Genomic DNA, 19,347 nt, shown 5'->3' on the forward strand with positions numbered 1-19,347 from the left:
ATTTGAATAGCGATATGCCCAGGATATGCACATATTTCAACAAGATAATAGAAATTAAAAATGCTGAACAATGTCATGCACTAACACTAAATTGCAAGGCACTGTTTATGAAATGGAAGTGGCCAAATGTTAAAACAAAATACAATAATTGCAGCATCAACGTCTGTGACAGGCTAATGGAAGTATAAAAGAGACTCAGTTAAAAGTATGCTTATCTTCGCCCAATAACTGTGGAATGTGGGCTTCAAAGAATTATCAGTCCACAAAAGTCTAATTATATGGATTCTACTGCCTAGGTATCTCAGGTCAAATAGTCATAACTGTGCAGTCAGTATATAGCTCTTCATTTCAGCAAGATCCAAGGAGCCCTTTAATATAGTAAAGTTCCATCCAGTTACCCAAATCCAGCAATACAGGATGTCAATTCCTAAACTCCAATTGAATTTTTTCATGATTTGCTTTGATTCAGAACTAGGCAAATTTAACACAGAACGTAGATTGTCATGGAACTATAATCATGTCTAAAATTAGCCTAATTTTGTTAGGTTTGTCACGAGAGAAAAGGGCAGTTTACCATAAGATCAACTTATTCTATTCTTATCATTGTAAAAATGTATGCCTCAAAAGGCCCGAGTAACATAATCTTTCTGCTCCCTGCCAAAAATAATAAAATCAAACTTCTGTGATGGTTATTTCGCTGTAGTTTGGTAAACATCAGAAACCACAAATTATAAAATATTAATGTTGCCAATGTATTCGAAATTCATCATGGATACAAACAGAGCCTCAGCTCATTGCTAAAGTTGACATGTTATGGGCACGTCCATTAGGGTTTCATCCTCACTGTGGCCTTCTCTATCAACGCAAAAGGATTTACCAAAACAAAAACAATAAAACATGTATGGACAATTGAACTGACCTGAGTGCGCAATGCTGATTTAAGGTCAACTTTGTTCTGGGCGGAACACTTCTCCTTCTGCTCCTTCAATGCCAGGATGGGCTCTTCCCAGCTTTTACGCAAGGCCCTAGGATTCTCAGGCTGGTCCGTCATCGCCCTCGACCCACTGACCACCGATTTCTTCTTACCACAATCCCTGATAGCTGGAGACAATTTACCAGCAGAAATCCTTCTTCCAGGAGATATCGAAGTCCTCCTGCCAACTGGCGAGGGCTGAAGAGCTCTCCTCCCGGGAGAAGGCTGAGGCGTTTTCCTCCCCGCATTCGGCGAAGGCTGCCTATACCTGGACGGAACAACATATGCGCCTTCTCGCGCAGGAGCCCTATTCTCTTCTTGAGCCTTCAAGAGACTTGGAACAACGCACTTGAGAGGTATTGGAGACGATGCCCTTGAATTAGCCCTGGTTGCAGGGGAATTATCTCGAATAACCCTGTTCTTGCCTGACTTTCCGGCAGACAGAGATCGCTTCTCGGCCTTTCCACCATCTAAGCCCAATCCACTTCCATGCAGGATTTGATTTTGATAGAGAAGAGGCGGAACCTCAAGATGAATGGAGAAAGACTGTGTTGGCGGCTAATAAAGAGAAACAAAATTGTGAAGATAAAATTTGAAAATGTTTTAAGAGTACGACCACTACCCATAAATCAAACATCTAAACTAAAATCGATTCAAACAAAGAGCAACCTGAAATCTGAAAAAAAAACTCTTGCTTAAATTATATTTCATCAAAACTATTAAACTATTTCTGCTTCAGAAATTCACCTTCATTTTCCTGATTCAGTAATTCACCTTTTCATCAGAACTATTAAACCATTTATGTTTGAGTAATTCACCTTCATTTTCCCGATTCCTAAATCTACCGGAAGGATTGAGCTCGACAGCGGGAAAACTAAGTGTAAAACGGAAAATCTGTTCTATTCTCAATATATTCTGTGAAGCCCAGCTTTGTATTAGGGATGTGGATACATTTTTTAACCCACAAGTTCTGAATCTTATAAGTAAATCGATATTTAAAGCAAGAACACCACAATCAAGCAGGTATTGAGAAGTAACTGCAAGGTACCTTAAAGCTACTTGCTCCATAGTTGAGGAGTAAAGACGCTGAAATAATCCAGAAAAACAAAAAATCAATAAATTCCTAATACTAAAATGAAAGAGATTAGAGATTTAATAAATAAAATGAAAACCAAGATCTGCCTTACCTCATCCATCCATTGAGAAGCAGCTTGGAGATTGCATTGACCGATTTGATTTAGCTATAAAATAATATTAAAATAACACTGAAATACCTCTGCTGAGGAATTTTTCCTTCTCTTTTTCATGCATTGTGGCTCACAGACATGATTTCACACAAAAGGAATACATGCAAACCCACTCAGAGACACAAGAACAAACAAACACGGAGACATGGAAACATAAGAACAGACAAACTCAAAGACATACGAATAGACAAACACAGAGACCGGAAAAAGGGGAGCGCTCGTAGACTACCACCGCTTCACTTATATCTGGCATTTTCACATTATGTGCCCTGCTTTTCTGGCTTTTCCTCTTTTGATAACGGTCAAGTTTTACTGAAACCCTACATATATGTGCAAGCCAGTTTCACTGAAATTGGAGAATGATTTTCTTTCGTGATAATTGACTGACGGTCATCTTTCTAGATCATGGAAGATCGGCTCCGCATCTTCATACAACAATGATCAACTTTCTATCGAGAAAAGCTTTAAGTAAAATTGAACAACTTATATCGAGTGTGCCATGCTGTTTTGCTTTCCCCTTTTAACTTTATACAACTGTCATATTTTATGAAAGCTTTTAATAACAGTTAGGTTTGCAGTTGTGCAAAATAAAAGTTAAAAAAATATTTTAAAAAAGCACATGCTTTTGTTGTTGTGACTTTTCCCATAGTTTGATTTTCTTCATGCTAATAAAATCTTAAATATTTTCTTCATGCTAATAAAATTTCAAATATGGGTGAAGTGCTTACAGAAGGTTTTTTTGTTTATGGAATTTTTAATAATAATTAAAAATATATAATAGAATTATTAAATGCAATTAACTTTTATAAATAAAATTGTAAAAATATTGCTTTTTACCACATAAAAGAAAATAGTTTAAAATATTTATTATAATTAATAAATATTATAACATTATTGGAATTTAAATTTTATCTTGAGAAAGTTTGTTTTTTAGAAGTTTTGATTTTCGGACAAAAGCGTCGAAATTTACTTTAAAGCACAAAAGCGTGGAAGGTTGATTTTCTTATTTTGGATGTTTGCTTTTTCAAAATCACACCGTTGGGATTTCTAGTTATTTATTCACGGGGATAGGCAAATTTGCTGGAACTAAATATATGATGGTCGATTCCAATTAAGCTCTGCAAATTTTGGGCGCCGGTGGATTCATATTATGCTCTGCAAATCCTGGGAGATTGTTCTAAAGGGTGGTGGATTAATCATCGCAACTACGGTGGAAATCCTTGGCGCTATTTTTGGAAGATGGTTGATGCATTATTATTGCAGCATCTTCCTCTTTGTAAGACTAAGACTAGAGGTATGAAAACCCTTTCTGATTATTTTATTATCATTGAGGAAAGTCTTTTTTGGAGGTCTGCTTTAAACTTTGCTCTGCAATTGTGGGTTCAGGGAATTAGGCAGTTTGTTCTATTGAGTTTCTTTAATTCGATAAGGCATTCTCTAACACTTTTGAGAAGACCCGCAATTCATATTGAGGTTGTTAATAATTAGATTCACACAAATGTTTTAAATTCCTATTTGATATGCACATGGGCAATTGGGTAAGTTGCCCCATATATAGTAACAGAGAACATTTTAATTAGTTTAACATTCCTTATAGCATGTTGGGAAAAATCTGACGGTGAATCCAGCGAATCTTTGTGAAAACTTTTCATCAATTTGCACTTGGTCTTTAAACTCATTAGAAATCTTAATAGTGCCAAAATATTACAAAACAGGTTTCTGTCTATTTTTGTAATGGTCTCACAGATATCTATTTGTTTGTCTTGAAATGCCCCCAAGCCTCAGATGACAAAACTGTTTTCAGCTTGTTTGTTTGTTTTGTCTTGTTAGGTTACAAAATCTCTCAAAAATTACAAAGCCTAATACATATTTTTGTTTATGTTCGTTTGTCCACTCATTGTAAAAGATTGTTTTCTTTATAGGAAAAAAATAGAACTATTTTTCATTAAAAATGATGAAGGGTTTTACATCTGCTTGGATCAAATACAATTCATCAGTGTTACTCAACAATGAGCCTTGAAGGCCAAAATCCATCCAAAAAACAAAATAGAGCAGCCATAGAAAACATGGCAGCACCCAGATAACATCAAAACCAAAAAAGAAAACAAAGATAGACATTCAACATACAACAAGCCTAAAAGAAGCCACGGGAGATAAGAAAAACCTGCCAAAAACTACCTATGAAAATTGGAAAAAACCCTACCCACATAACGAACCAACAACAAAGTACTCGTTGTAAAAGCTTATCGGTGTCTTTCACTATTTTGGTTACCCAACACTATCCGTCCTCCAAGCTTGGGCGTCAATGACTTTTTGTTGGTTTTCCTTTTCCTTTTTTTCTCGAGACATTTCTCTCATGTCTCCCATGAGGCTTAGAGTACATTATACATGTTAATTTTAAACTGGACATTACTCAGGTTAACAAAATGCAAAACCCTCTCTATCAGTCTTCACTTCAATTGCCTCCTTTGTTGACAACAATATCTCCATAATTTCCATAGTTTAAGTTTCTCCTTTCACAATTCTATTTTGGGTGCCACACTATCTTTTATAGATCTTATAATTCTATTTTATTTTCCAGTCTCTATTTTCGACTGTTATATATCATTGAATATCAAGTAAGGAGTCTCAGGCTCACAATACACATGAAATAACTATTTAGATTTATCACAAATTATTTGGGCTTCAATTTCCTTTCAGAGATTTATATGAAATCAGATTATAAATTATATTGCCATTTCCCAAAATGATCTGTATCTCTGTTCAAGAAATGCCACAAATGCTGTGTATTTAAAAATACGTTTTGTTTTTCAGAAAATTTCATATCTACCACATGTTTTGACCTTTGGTCGATTTTTTTACCAGTAGGATTCGTATTACTCCATCTATTCACCTCCACAATAAATCCACTTTCCTCTTTGACATTACAGCACATCACTATTTCGAAGTACATTGTTGCGTGCTCGCTAAGCAAAGTATGTCTTTGCGTGAGCTCAAAGTGAACTCAGATTTGTGTTCGAATAGATTGTGATTCCCACTGGGACATGGCAACAAATACATCTTATGTATCGGGTTATATTGAGCTGCCGCTATATATACCGTTAGATTTTGGCCATGGCGAAATGGCATTGTGGGCATATACAACCGCTCTTCAATTAAAGACCAATAGTATAAAATTTATTTGTTGATCAAGGACATACCTTACATAGCTTTAATTAAGGAAATTAATGAAAATTATACCGCTTTGACCCATAAGTCTCAAGAAAGTTAATAAGTCTTAGGAAAGTTAGTAAACGCGTAGTCTAACGAGGCGGAGGAGTTGCCTGGAAAGTTATAGAAATTCCGGTCATATTTAGAGAAAATCCGGCAAGGATTTTTATAAATCCAAGTTATAGTTGTTAAACTTCAAAATTTTAGCTATCCTAGACGTGTTTGATGGTGCTGAATCTATTTCCACCATCAAAAACACAATTCAAACACTGCTTCTACAAGATTTTTTGAAATTTTTTTGCCCAGATTCCGCTCACTTTTAACTGTCTGGCAATTCCTCTGCTTCGTAAGACGAGGCCATTAGTAAATGCCGTAAGAACAAATTGCTAATTCCATAGACTCTTCTAGAAACTTCTTTGTTCTTGCATTGATCTTATTATCGGCACCCCCACGCACCCCCACCCATCGTTTTTCAAGCCGACAGTGTATTATTGTACATTGTGCTCATTCTGAGCTTCTTGTTATTTACTAAATTGATCTTAATTATCCGGCATATACACATTGTGCTCATTCTTAGCTTCTTGTTATTTATTAAATTGACCTTAATTATCCAACATGGTTAAAAAAATTATTAGTTTCTTGTTATTTTTTTTTGTTATTTATTAAATTGATCTTAATTATCCAGCATGGTTAAAAAAAAATAATTAAAAGAGAAATTATTGACAGAACCTTGAATTTGAATATTATTATTATTATTATTGCACAAAGAGGATTAGTTTAACTTTTTTTTAAAGTTATTCTCTATGATATTTTTTATTGGGTTAGAAATCTTATTATTTTATTTAAATATATTTAAGGAAAAATTATGTTGAAATTATTTATTATATCTTATTAAATTAAGTAGTTAGTGATGATGTTGATATATATATATATAAAGCTAAGTTGTTTTTATTTTCAATATTTATATAAATAATTTAGTATGGAGTTTTAGATAAATGTTTTTCAAGTTTTTACTAGGGAAGAGAGGGATGAACACACTTCTTTTGTCAAGCTTGGGTTAGAGAGAGCTAGCCAAAGAGGGACCAACACACCTACATTTTGATGCTTGTGTTAGAGAGAGAGAGAGAAAAAGAGAGAGGGGGGGAAGAAGAGGGGGGAGAGAGCAACAAAGAGAAGCTGGGGGAGGAGAGGAGTGGGCGGGGAGAATGGGCAAAGCATGCATGATAGAAAGAGGTCTTGGGGAAGAGAGGAGAGGAGTATATAAGAGGGAAAAGGAGAGAGAGAGACTAGGAGTAAGAGGTAGATAAGGAGAGAAGAAGTGGGATGGATGGAGGGACGCATAGAGATGTAGAGTAGGATGGAGGGAGACAAGGGAAGGGAGGGAGAATGAGGGCGAGAGAGAGAGGAGGAGGAGGAAATTAGAGAGGTAGAGATGAGAGAGGAAGCGAGGGAGAGGGAGAGAGAAGAAGAGGGAGTAGAGAGAGAGAGAAAAGGTGGGTGAGAGGTGGTAGGAGAGAAGGGGGAAGGGGAGAGAGAGATAGAGTAAGAGAGAGGAGACGAAGGGAGCAGGAGAGAGATAAGGAGAGGGAGGGAGAGAGGGAGGGAGGGAGAGAGACAAAGAGAGGGGACATGTGGGGCCAATGGAGGCTGGGGGAGAGGGGGTGAGCGATAGAGAGAAAGAGAGAGATAGGAAAGGAGTGAGGGAGGAAGACAGAGAGACAGAGGAAGAGAGGGGGTCATGTGGGGCCAATAGAGGGAGTAGAGAGAGATAAAGGGTGGGAGAGAGGTGCAAGGAGGGAAGGGGGAAGGGGGGAGAGAGAGAGAGAAGGAGAGGGAGAGGGGAGAGGGAGAGGGAGAGGGAGAGAGGGGGATAAGAAGAAGGAGAGGGAGGGAGAGAAGCAAAGATATAGATATGGAGGGAGAAAGAGGGGATGGAGAGAGAGGGAGAGGGGGGCATGTCGGGCCAATGGAGGGAGAGGGAGAGGGGGCGAGGGATAGAGAGGGAAGGGGAGGTAGGGAGGGAGGAAGAGAGAGAGGGGAAGAGAGGGGGGCATGTGGGGCCAATGGATGGAGAGGGAAAGGGAGTGGGGTAAGGGGGGGGAGAGAGAGAGAGAGAGAGAGAAGGAGAGGGAGGGAGTGTGTAAGAGAGAGAGAGAGAGAAGAGGAAGAGGAGGAGGAGGAAGGGAGGAGAGAAAGAGAGTGTTATAAGCCATTTTGTCACATTTGGTCAATATGCCTACAAACTGGATCAATCAACATCCATGGACACCTTGTCATCATCCCTACACAAATCCCTAAGCATGACTCTCTCAAATCCCTGAGTTTATGACCTTTACTCTTCATTTTATTATCTTTTAAGGCCCACTGTATCCTGGCCCTTTAGGGACCTGCGTTTAGCAGCAGGGTGCTCAATTCTACACCTTCTCTAATTAGGGAAGGTTGGCCCTTGCTAGCGGTGTGCTGATTCTAGAAATTCAGGAAAAATAAAAGAATCTTGAAGCTTCCTCTTTAAGAAGCTTCCAGGAGTTGTTAAAACCATTTACCTTGGATAAGAACTTTGAATCTTATTTTCCGTACCTTGGAGTTTTCACCTCTTATCCCTTGAGTTCATCCTCCCATCAAGAGTGGATGTCAAGCCTAGACTGGTAAATGGATAGGAATTGATAAACTACCATACTCTCCTATATATTTATTGTCATCCAGAAGCTAGGGGTTGCATTTTTTAGACTAATCATACACTTATGTTGTTTCTTTGATCAGAAGAGAGTTATCATTCCCATACAATAGGGTGGCTTTGAGGTGTACATTGTGGTAAGGAAGGACAAGTCAACTTGGGAGGATCTATACAAGATCAGCTTCCACTTTTCGTTGTAAACTCTCTCCCTTTCATATTAATACAAAGAGTATATTTTTTTACTATATGTGTTATGTTATGTTTATATTCATATATTTCAATGTTATACTAATCCATTGAAGAAAGTGATTGGATAATGCTACATAGATGTTGTATATCTCTAGCTTGTGTTGTGCGTTTGTGTAGGTTTTAATTATAGCGATCGAAGATACAATTGGAGTTGACAAGCCAAGAGGAGAGAAGAGTTTGTGATAGATCACAAGTAAGAAAGCAGTGGTTGGGAAGGGAAATGGAGGAAGAGAGAGTGTGGGGGGATTTAGGAAGGGGGGAGGGAGAGAAAGGGGGCAGATAGAGAGAGAGAGAGGGTTGGGGGGGAGTGTGGGAAGGAGAGAGAGAGAGGAGGGGCAGAGGAGAGGTAGAGGAGAGTGGATGGAGGGAGAGTCAAGGTGGGAGAGAGTGACAGAAGGAGAGAGAGATGGAGGTATGGGGATAGAGAGGGTTGGAGAGAAGGACAAAGGGGGGTGAGAGAGTGAGTGAGGGAGAGTTGGAGAGAGAGGGGGGAAGAATAAGAGAGAGAAAGAGAGAGAAGTAGGGGGTGGAAGAGGGGGGGGGGGGGGGGGGGGGAGGGAAGGGAGTAGGGAGGGACAGAAAGAGAGAGAGATAGTGTGGGGGGGGTAGAGGGATGTAGAAGGGACACATAAGGGGGGGGAGACATGGGGAGAGGCGGGGAAAAGAGGACTGAGATGGAGGGAGAGAAGGAGAGGGAGGGATGTAGGAGGGGGGAGAGGAATAGAGGTATGTAGGAGGGATACATATAAGGAGGGAGAGAGAGAATTTTCTAAGTGAGATAAGGAGAGAGAAATATGGATAGAGAGTGAGGGAAGGAAAGATAAGGATGTTGGAGGGACATGAGAGAGAGGGATTTAGGAAGGGGACATACAAGAAGAGAGATAGAGGAAGAGGGGTATGGGAGGGAGACATACAATGTTGGGGGAGGGAGAGAGAGAGAAGAAGAGGGGTATGGGAGGGAGACATACAAGGTTGAGAGAGAGAGAGAGAGGGAGATAGAGAGAGACGTTGGGGGGGATAGAGGAAGAGAGAGTAGGAGGATGAGGAGGAAATAAGGAAAATGGGAGAGAGCTAGAAAAAGTGAGTCATGAGTTTAGACAGAGAGAAAGGAATGGATAGGAAAAGGGGGAGAAATAGGAGGGAAATATGGAGAGAGTGAGATAGAGTAAGGGATAGGGAAATAGAGAGAAAGGTGGGGGCATTAGTGGGAGAGAGGTGGGATTAATAAAGGTGAGATGGATGGATAGAGAAGGGATACATAAAAACACAGAGAGACAAGGATAGGGAGAGAGGGAAGGATGAAGAGGAAGGATCAGATTAAGGGAGAGACATGGGGTAAGGAAAAGAGAGAGAGAGAGAGAGAGAGAGAGAGAAGGTAGAGCGATACATAGAGAAAGAGAGTGGGTGGGTGGGTGAGACAGAGAGGCAGAGAAGGAGAGAGGGAGGGTGAAAGAGATAGAGATTTAAGGGGGATATAGAGGGAAGAATAGAGAGAGAGAATACAGGGATAAAGAGAGACAGGGATGAGGGGGAGAAAGATAGTGAGTGAGAGAGAGAGAAATGAGGGGGACCGAGGGGGGGAGGGAGAGAGGAGGGAGAGATTGATGAGGGATTGATTAACTGAGAGAGAGAGAGAGAGAGAGAGAGAGAGAGAGAGAGAGAGATGATGGAGAGATAGAGAGGGAGTGTGTGTAATGCACGGTGTAATGAGGAAGAGAGGGAGAGAGATTGATAAGGGAGAGATAGAGAGAAAGAGGGAGTATAAGGTAGTGAGAGACATAGGAGAGAGGGAGGGAGGAGAGAGGGGGGGAGAAGGGAGTGAGGGGGAAAAGAGGGGAGAGAGAGGGACAAAGAGTGAGGGTGATGTAGGTGCATCTTTGGACATGTGAAAACCTATCATTGGCCTATAAAAGTTCCTATAGATTTAAGAAAAGGAGTTGGTTCCCTTAATTAAAATGCAATTTTTTAAATTTATTCATTGGATAGGAATTTAGAATATTTTTAATGATAATATATGTTTATGTTGGGATTTAAGCTTATCATCGCTAATAATAGGGGATATAAGAATTATGCCCTCATATGTGTAAATTAAAATATAATGTAATGTGAAAGGAGGTAGTGGAGTGGCATGAATGTAAAAAAATGATTTCATTTTCTTTAATAAAGCATGAGCATGTAGCGTTCCTTTGTACATGCTACAATTTTTAATATCACCTCTACATCAAGTGGTGATTTTTAGTTTCACCCTTGTGTTAAGTGATATTAGAGTAGGAAATCTTGTGTGTTTGAGAAAGATGTAGTATAGACCTTTAATTTAGTATTCGCATATAATTTGGTTGATGTCTATTTTTTTGTTAGGATGTAATCTGAAAATGTGAAGCTACAATTCGAATTCAAAATTAAGTTCAAGTTTATATTTGAAGAGACGTATTAATTATTCCTTTAAATTGATGTTGTAATGTGATTCCTAGCTCATCATATAAGTGAAATCAAGGTCCAAATGTCATCTAATATGCTACTTGAAGTGAGATTGGGGAAAAATCTAAACCCGACAATTTGTTAACAAGATATTGGAGCCAAATGATCAACTAAAATCACTGAAACATTGCTAGCACGTCAACCAAATCAAAGGGAATCAATTGATTCCCCAACCACTCATGGATCGAGCAGAAGATTAAGGAGGAAGTAATTAAGCATAACCACTAAGAGTTTGGAATGGGAAACAAAGTCTTCCAATGCCCAATCCACTCTTGAGACACAAATCGCTTCTTCCACCATGCCACATTATGAATATTGCATTGGTAGCTATGATATAAGGACAAAATACGATGTGGTTTCAAGAAAAATATGTAGAACAAATGCTAGGAAATATGTTTTGAATAGGTTGAAGAAATCATACCTTCAACAGTTCAAATCCCATCTCCATTTTCCATTCTCAAAGATGCGTTGCACTTACAAAAAGTAGTAATTCACGACATGGAGACTAAATTTGGCACATGTTGTTCAATAAAAAAGGTTAAACTAAAAATGTCTCATAACTGCAAGAGATTTAGATGCAATCAAACAAAGAAGATAAAAAAACTCTTGCCTGAGCAAAGGCTCAAAAGAAGGTCAGTTGATGTAAGTACAAAAGCATGGAAAGAACTTGTAAAAATGTATGAGAAGTTGGATGAATGAAGGAAGCTTGGTGAGGAGAGTACCCAAGTAATTGAATTTTCTCATAAGATTATATCAAATTTCTTTTAAAAAATGTTGTATTTTCTTTTCTCATAGTTAAATTCAAATAGTATATGTTTCAAGACAAGGCCTCCAAGGCTAGGCTTTCAAAATGAAGTTCCACGTATCACAGTGGCCAAAAAGGTATACAGGCCTTGATTTCTACCTTTAAGTATTTAATATGTGAAATGATATTTTTTTATTTCCTAGAAAAAATTAAATGATTGCATATTAATTAGTTTAACTAGTCCATGTATCATGCTTTGACAAGAGGACAAATATGGCCATCATCCAACAAACTTTGAAAAGGACATGTTGCAAAAAAAAAAGTGGATCGAATTTGTTATCTTGATGGAGAATGAGGTGTCACTAATTGACTTTCAATAAGTTAGTTAGATATTATTTTATTTAGATGTCAATTTTCATTTCTTACAACTTAGAGTAGAGGCAACATACCCTTGTTTTCCATGTTTAGCCAAGGAAAAATGTTGTACATTCTAATTGTAAAATTGGTTGGAAGATGGTTAGAACATGATAGGATAAATGACAACCTCCTAGGGAAATATATCAGTCAAATGTTTCCCACCATATCAATGGAATGTTTCCTATTACTACTTAATCTAGAAGGGCTCTAAGGAAGGGAAAACCAAAGGTACAACTACTAGAATAAGTGAAAACAATGTGATAATGTCCCAATATCAATTTAGTAAAGGTCCCATGCTCTTTACGAACTTTCACCTATGTGAGGCATCTGAGGACCACGCTACCAAAAATGGGGTTTTCCAAGTTGTGCCCTTCCTGAAGCTATAATCCATTAGGGGATATCCCCTGGGACTAGGATTGAAGATAAAGCCCCCATTTAGGGTGAAAAAACAAGACTACAATCAAAACCATTCCTTCTTCCAAGTCACCCAATAATCCATGCCCAAAGTGTCCGAAGAGAAACAAGCATAAGTACCTGATTACACAATAAAAAACATAACTTTAGGATTTGATTTCCCACCTTCAAACACATGCTCTCGATAGATGGGCGAGGGGACATACAACTAGCTTAGGGAGCGCAAGTCAAATGGCACAATACATCGGTTACACTAGCGGTTGTCAGGGGTTGTTGGCTCCTGGCTGAAGACAAAGATGGAAGAAAAATTCTCCTATGGGGTCACTCACTTTTCGCAGGTAACATTGTGCACCATACCTTGTGTTGTCACCCTAGAGACAATTCCTAGCTGAAAGGGAACCAATTCCTAGGACATCCACAGAACTATTTCAAAACTTTTAAAATATTGTTAAACATTTATTAAAATGAGCCCAGAGGTGTTATATTCCCTTTTGTAACAGAACTTACTTTTGGAGATGAAACTTTATGCCCAAATTGGCCTTATATTAGCAAGACTTTAATTATTTCGCAAGAAAAGAGAACTCATAAGAGGCTAGGGTTTATAACTTGAGACCTTTAATAGAATCCAAATTTAAAACTCTAAGATGAAAGTATGAATGATTTACATTAAAAATGGAAGTGCAGAAGCAGTGGAGAGCCTATTAAGATGTCTTTGAATATAACGTATAGGTATTCACTGTAACTATTAAAGATACATAAAATAAATTTGTAACTTGCTCAAATAAGTCTGTTATGATCATACATGTTTCAAAGAAGGAAAGTGAATATGAAAAACACATGAGGGAAACAACACATACTAAAATGTACCATACATACTACAATCAACCTTGTGAGTTTTATTATTATCTTTAGGGAAGCCAAAATGATTACGAAATTACTCAAAATGCCAAAAATTTGAACCATTTTCTAGTGGATCTCATGTATTTTAAATATTACATCAAAATCAGTTACAATGGTACTTGTCAATACATCCCATTACTACTTAACTATATGTCACTAAAAAGTCTTTGACAATGTTAAAAAATGATTTTTTCTCATTTTTGAGAAGTTTGATGACTAGTGGAACATTGACTTTGAGGATTGGTGCTTGGTTCCACCATTTGAACTATTGATTCAATAGGAGTAATCAAGCTTTCACACTTCCTCGAAAGTGCTTCTTCTGGGAGCTTACATTGGTTCATTTTCTGGAATGCAACTTTCAAATTTGAAAGCTTTGTATAATTAAGTTTTGCAACAAATAGTCTTCATCATCCAAAGAAGTTGGAAGTCCCTTTGTAAATAATTCACTACAGTTCTTCCCTTTAGAATTATAGTCTTTTCATGTGTTGTATTTACTCTACCTTTAACAACCACTATTTCCTTTCATATAGTTCCTAGAAACTAGATTTCCTTACTCGTCCTCTCGTCAAATTTGAAATTAAACAAAGATAATGACTTATGAGCCTCCTTTAATTTGTTCTCAGCCTAGATACGAAGTAGGTTTTTCTCATTCATTTTATTGATTTCCATAATTACTCCAACTTTGTCTATGATATCTGATGCTCTTGGTTTAGTTGAATATTTTCCATTTAAATATTTGATCATCTTTTTAGCCTTCACTACTTTCTGTATAGTTTTTTGCATGCATCAATGCTTAATTTAGACCCATTCATCATAATATTTTGTTGATGAATTATATGAATATACTCCCATATAGAATGGACCTCCTGGATGATATCATCCCAAACAATTTTTCTAGTTTCAATTAGAGAGATATTTCCTTTCAAAAAGAATTAACTCCTTGATCTCATTTTGTGTTTCCTTGTTCTTGGTGGCGAATTGATCATTGTTTTCTTTTGTTTTAGTTAGTTTCCTCTCCTTGATATCAAGTTGTTCCTTTATCTATGTTAGGTCGTCTTGAATTTTCTTTAGTTCATCCTCTGAAATTTTGAGTTTTGCCATAAAAATTATAAGCTTCTCTAAGGGTTCATTTCACTCACTTAGGACCACAAAAGTGCAAACATGGATTTTTATTTATTTTTGTAAGCCCTACACTTGTTCCCACAAAATGACAATTTATTTGTTTATGTCCACTAACTCTCTCATCAACACTTCCTTCTCTTTCTCAACCTGAGCTAGTTCAACTATTTGAGTGTGTTAGGTCCCAAACATTTTCAACTTCTTCCTTAGTCAGTGCATATCATATTCTATGTTTTCAATAGGGTTTTGATAGTTTCCCTATTTTCTAGATTTATTCCCAATTTAACAATTAGCTTCTTATAGTCCTCATTTTGGATTTGCAGTGCTACAGAATTTTCCTTTTCTTGCTTAAGCTGATTTGAAAAATTCTCCAAAAGCTTTTCTTCTTTACTTACTATCAAAAATATTTTTCTTAGGTACTATAGAGCATTTCCCCTGCTTGTCATACAAATTAATCTTGTCACAAAATGGGATGTCAGCTACATTTATGGATAGATGTAATGTTTTAAAATATGGTCTTGAAGGAAGAGACTAAATAATTGGATGCATGAGAGAGAATTTTAATTGGTTCCTTTCTAAATCCAAAGTAAATAGTAGTCTTGTTTGATAAGTTGGAGTTGTTTGTGTTGCTAGTTGAGTTGCCATGTTGTTTCTCACCTTATGAATTATTTCTTCAATTTGTTAATAATTCCTCTATAACACTTTTGTGGTGGAGGGAGTTTCTTCAATTGAGAATGCTGCCAAATCAGTGGAAATAGAGGAGGAGGTAGAACACTATAGTTTTCCCAACTACATTTGAAAACATTGTTGATTTGAGGGTCCCTCTATTAATTTAACATGTACCTCTGCTTCTTCTTCTCTTTGAACGTTTGCTCTATTTTGCAATTGTGAGTCTTATATCTCAACATAAATTTTATTAGGTATATTTATAGTCAAGCTCTTCTCCCTCACTGTAAGGGTTTGAACATCTACTCTTTGTTGCATATTGTTGCTTGACCGTGTTTCTTCATTTTCCATTTTCTCAATTTCTAACTTGCTTTCATGAATATAAGGTGCAGAAATTATTTCCCCTCTTTTATTTGAAATTACATGATAAGGGTCATATTTCCACTTCCCTCCTTGATCAATCCAAAATCCTTCATCATTTCTTCAACTTGTAGGAGGGTTTGTCTGTTATTCACAATGTATGGCCCAACAAGTCTTTCAAACCTAAAAAAATATACCCTTTATGTGCAGGAACAAAATGAACTTGGTCAACATTTAGACTATGCCTTATAAATTTAAGAGAAAATATCCTCATAGTGTTGGGTGTGGTTTTTTACCTATTTTCTGCACATTCTTTTCCCTGTTTTGACCCTTCTGTCCTTCAACCCTGTGCCCTTATATGACCAAACTCCCTATTTTCTTACCTTTTTAATCCAGTTTATTGTCATGTTACTTTGTTATATTTTACCGAATAATACGAGGCTTTATTCCTTTTTGTGGCTAACTAGTAGAGCATTGAAGGAGTATTTTGGGAAGTTCATCTTTTTCAAGTGTTGGCTCACGAATGAAGTTATGAAGCAGACAGGCAACAGGGATTAACTGCAGGAAAGGGTAGAACGGTTCGTTGTTACACCCTGAGTGTTGTTACGGATTGTTGCTACATACAAGGTGTTGTTACAGGTTGTTGATGTTACATATTGTTGTTACACATTGGATGTTGTTACAGGTTGTTGTTACACATCGGATGTTGTTACACCTCGCATGGATCCACCATCACATCAACAGTGTTGTCGTTAGTTATGCCGAGTCATCCCGAAACCACCATTCACTCAATGTTGTTGCACCAAAGTTGGAAATGTGGATACTATTCCACATAACAGCTGTCGGCAATAGGATTGTTTATTTTTTAAGCAACAAGACTCAAGCATTTACAACTGGTGTACATTTATTTAGCAATAGGTTGTAACTTCTTTATTTTTTATCAGCATGAGAATCGATAGATTCTCATGACTGATCTGCTTTCTAATTTTCGGGTTGTAATAATTATAAAAGACTCGACTTTTTATGTATCAACAGATGGCATATAGAAGAGTATTGTTACTCTATTTCTGTAATTCTGAACTTATTTTAATATCAATTAGCACAGTGATGTTGTCACTACTTTCCAATTGATTCGTTAATCACTTTCGTGTTCTTCCTGCACCCTGCTAAGGAGGAAGGGCCCTCCTCTTTAGCATGGATTACAGCGGTTTAGGTAGTGTACATTCTAAATTAGTTCATTGATTTATGGTTTCTCGTTGTAGTTGTACAAATCGTGGATCACATTTTTTGTTGTTTCTATTTATCTCATGATGTTACACTGAGTTAATCGTAGAATGATGGGAACCATCTAGAATAGATGTTAAATCTTGTGTGGCGTGCCTTTACCTTAATAGCTGAGAGTTGTTATTTAATTCTATAGAGTGTTATTATATCTACATGCATGCTTTGATTCAACAATTTAGATCAGCAACACCCTTTTACAGCTTTCTGCATTTTCTTCTGCTTGGCTGGAGTGTATCGGCACAGACAGTGCGAACTCCATTGAAACAACAAGACCTACCCTAGGTTGACAATTAATGTTGCAGTCTGAGTCAATTAAGGTTGATTAAAACAGCACTACATTTGGTGCCATTGTTGGGGATGGCAAGTTGACGATACAGTCAGCCAAGTTGTTTGTTTGACATAGAGTGCTCCTAGTCCACAGTTGTTGGGCGGTAAGACGAGAGGTAAGAACCTACGCATTGCTCTAACATACCTAGGTGGGCTCACCATTGTGATTACTAGGACACTTAGGACATTTTGATACTTTTTTAGTGTGTCTTCAACTCCTCAATCGTTGGGCGGTAAGACGAGAGGTAAGAACCTACGCATCGCTCTAACATACCTGGGCGGGGTCACCACTGTCGAAGGCTGAGGCACTTAGAGTGTGATTTGATACACGTAGGGTTCATGTGTGCACTTGTAGCACTTACAGAGACACTAAAATCACCCCCACTATAATAAGTCACAGGAACAATAGGTCGTAAAAAAGAAATGAAGGGTGAAGATTTGGGAGGGAAGACATTTATCCAGGAATTAAGCTCCAGGGAACAAAAGGAACAGTCTAGCACTCAAAGGAATGTAAGTAAAACAGGGCCGCAAAACGCTATTACTCCCATAGCGAAAGCAGAAACCTCCAATCCCTCCATCTCGTGACCGTATCATTCTAAGACTAGTACCCATACCCCCAAGATCAAGGATTTGATTTATGAGCAAGAAGGGGAAGTTAGTAGCCAAAATTTGAGGACCGAGCGGGGGACATCGGACACTTGAGGTGGAAAAGCACCTTTTGATTTATCAATATCCAGATACAGGTAGTGCGGTGAAACAGCCAACCTAAGTGGTATCTGAGGCATTAATCACATCTGCAAGGCCATCACAAACACAGCTCGAACAATGTCTGCTACAGGAAGGGTTAGAAGAATTCATCATGGGAGACAACAATGATAACAATGCTAAAACAAACACCACTACCACCACCTTTGAGTTCCCAATTGGGAATATCGAAGGTGAAGCTCCTATGAAAAACATTCCTCTATCATCATTACCATCCTTTTAGGGGATGACTGTGGAAGATCTAGATACATTTATGTTTGAGTTTGATGTCCTATGTAGAAGTTATGATTATACAACAGATGATTCTTAGAAGCTAAAGCTATTTCCTGCTACCTTAAAAGGAGCAGCCTTGAGATGGTTCATGGGATTAAACCCCACTTCCATTTCAACATGGAATGCTATGAAGGAGACATTCTTGTCAAAGTACCAAGACTATTGTAGGACCAGGGACTTAAGGGAAGAGATATTTAGAATGACACAGAAGGAGGAAGAAAGCCTGGAAGATTATGTGGAATGGTTCCACTACAATCTGCAGAGGTCTAAACACAACGATTTAGACCCAAAATCTTGAAGACTATATTTCATCAGAGGAATGAGAGATGACTACCTTGACACCCTGAACCTATTAGGAAAAGGGATATATCACAAGAGCCATTAGCTGAAATTATAAAGCTCTACCTACGATGCTCTCGAGGATCGTCTAAAGGAAGAAGTAAAATTCGGGATGCCTCTATTTGCATACAAAAATTTGCAGGCGGAGGAGTAACTAGACCAGAGATCGGAAATTTGTTCGAAAATTTCAAGGCCGATATCCTCAGTCCTTTGTCGGCCCAGATAACAATAGCACAAATCAAAAAGACACAAGTAGAATCTGATACACCCTTGGCCGTGTTCTATCCAACTTGTCAGAAGAAACATCCTCATAGGGAATGTGAATTGAACAACATCAGCCTGTGTAATATCTGCAAGTTGTAGCATTCGACAAAGAAGTGTCTGTATTTTCCTAGACTAAAGGCAGTACTTAGAGAATCAACCAAAGAGGTGCAGTCCTCTTACTTCATCGCACCAAGGAGGCCATGGAAACCGCGACCTCCAGGTATGTCTCAAGACTTTTCCTCTTTCAATTCGTGGAACAATTCATATAATAACCAACAATATCAATGGCAATATTCATCCCCTCCTTCAGCTCAGTTCCCTTTACCCTAGAACCAATGGTCTCCATCTCCTCCTATTCAATATCCTCAATCCCAACCATACCCTTGGAACCAGAACTAGAGAGGAAATGCCCAGAATTTAGCTTTGCCTGCACCACCCATGCAACAACATCTGCAGTTACCTCGTTTCCAAGCTCTTGCTCCTCCACCACCTGTGCGACCCCAACTACCCGTGCAACCTAACCCAAACCTAAAAAATAAAGCAGCTCAGGGCATAGAGGCTTCTATGACCTTCTAGACCTACTTTATTACCCTCGTGGAACTTAATGAAATACAATTGTGATTGGGCACAATAATTAACCCCA

The 19,347-nt window shown here is 38.0% G+C and overlaps 1 protein-coding gene across 1 annotated transcript in view; it reads right to left on the reverse strand.

Moving 5' to 3' along the window:
* Nucleotides 1-667: 667 nt before the first annotated feature.
* The window catches only part of LOC149261938 (uncharacterized), a 51,545-nt gene continuing 32,865 nt past the window's right edge, over nt 668-19,347 (reverse strand). Inside the window, exons 2-4 of the mRNA XM_089372389.1 lie at nt 2,422-2,540; nt 2,022-2,059; nt 668-1,531 (exon numbers count right to left, since the gene is read on the reverse strand). Of these exons, the coding sequence (XP_089228515.1) occupies nt 827-1,531; nt 2,022-2,059; nt 2,422-2,540 (862 nt within the window). The 3' untranslated portion in view covers nt 668-826. The remainder of the gene's footprint in view (nt 1,532-2,021; nt 2,060-2,421; nt 2,541-19,347) is intronic.

This window comes from Pinus tabuliformis, chromosome 6 (genome assembly GCF_031772625.1).
Source record: "Pinus tabuliformis cultivar Carrire ecotype Pingquan chromosome 6, CPIR1, whole genome shotgun sequence".
Classification (NCBI taxonomy): Eukaryota; Viridiplantae; Streptophyta; class Pinopsida; order Pinales; family Pinaceae; genus Pinus; species Pinus tabuliformis.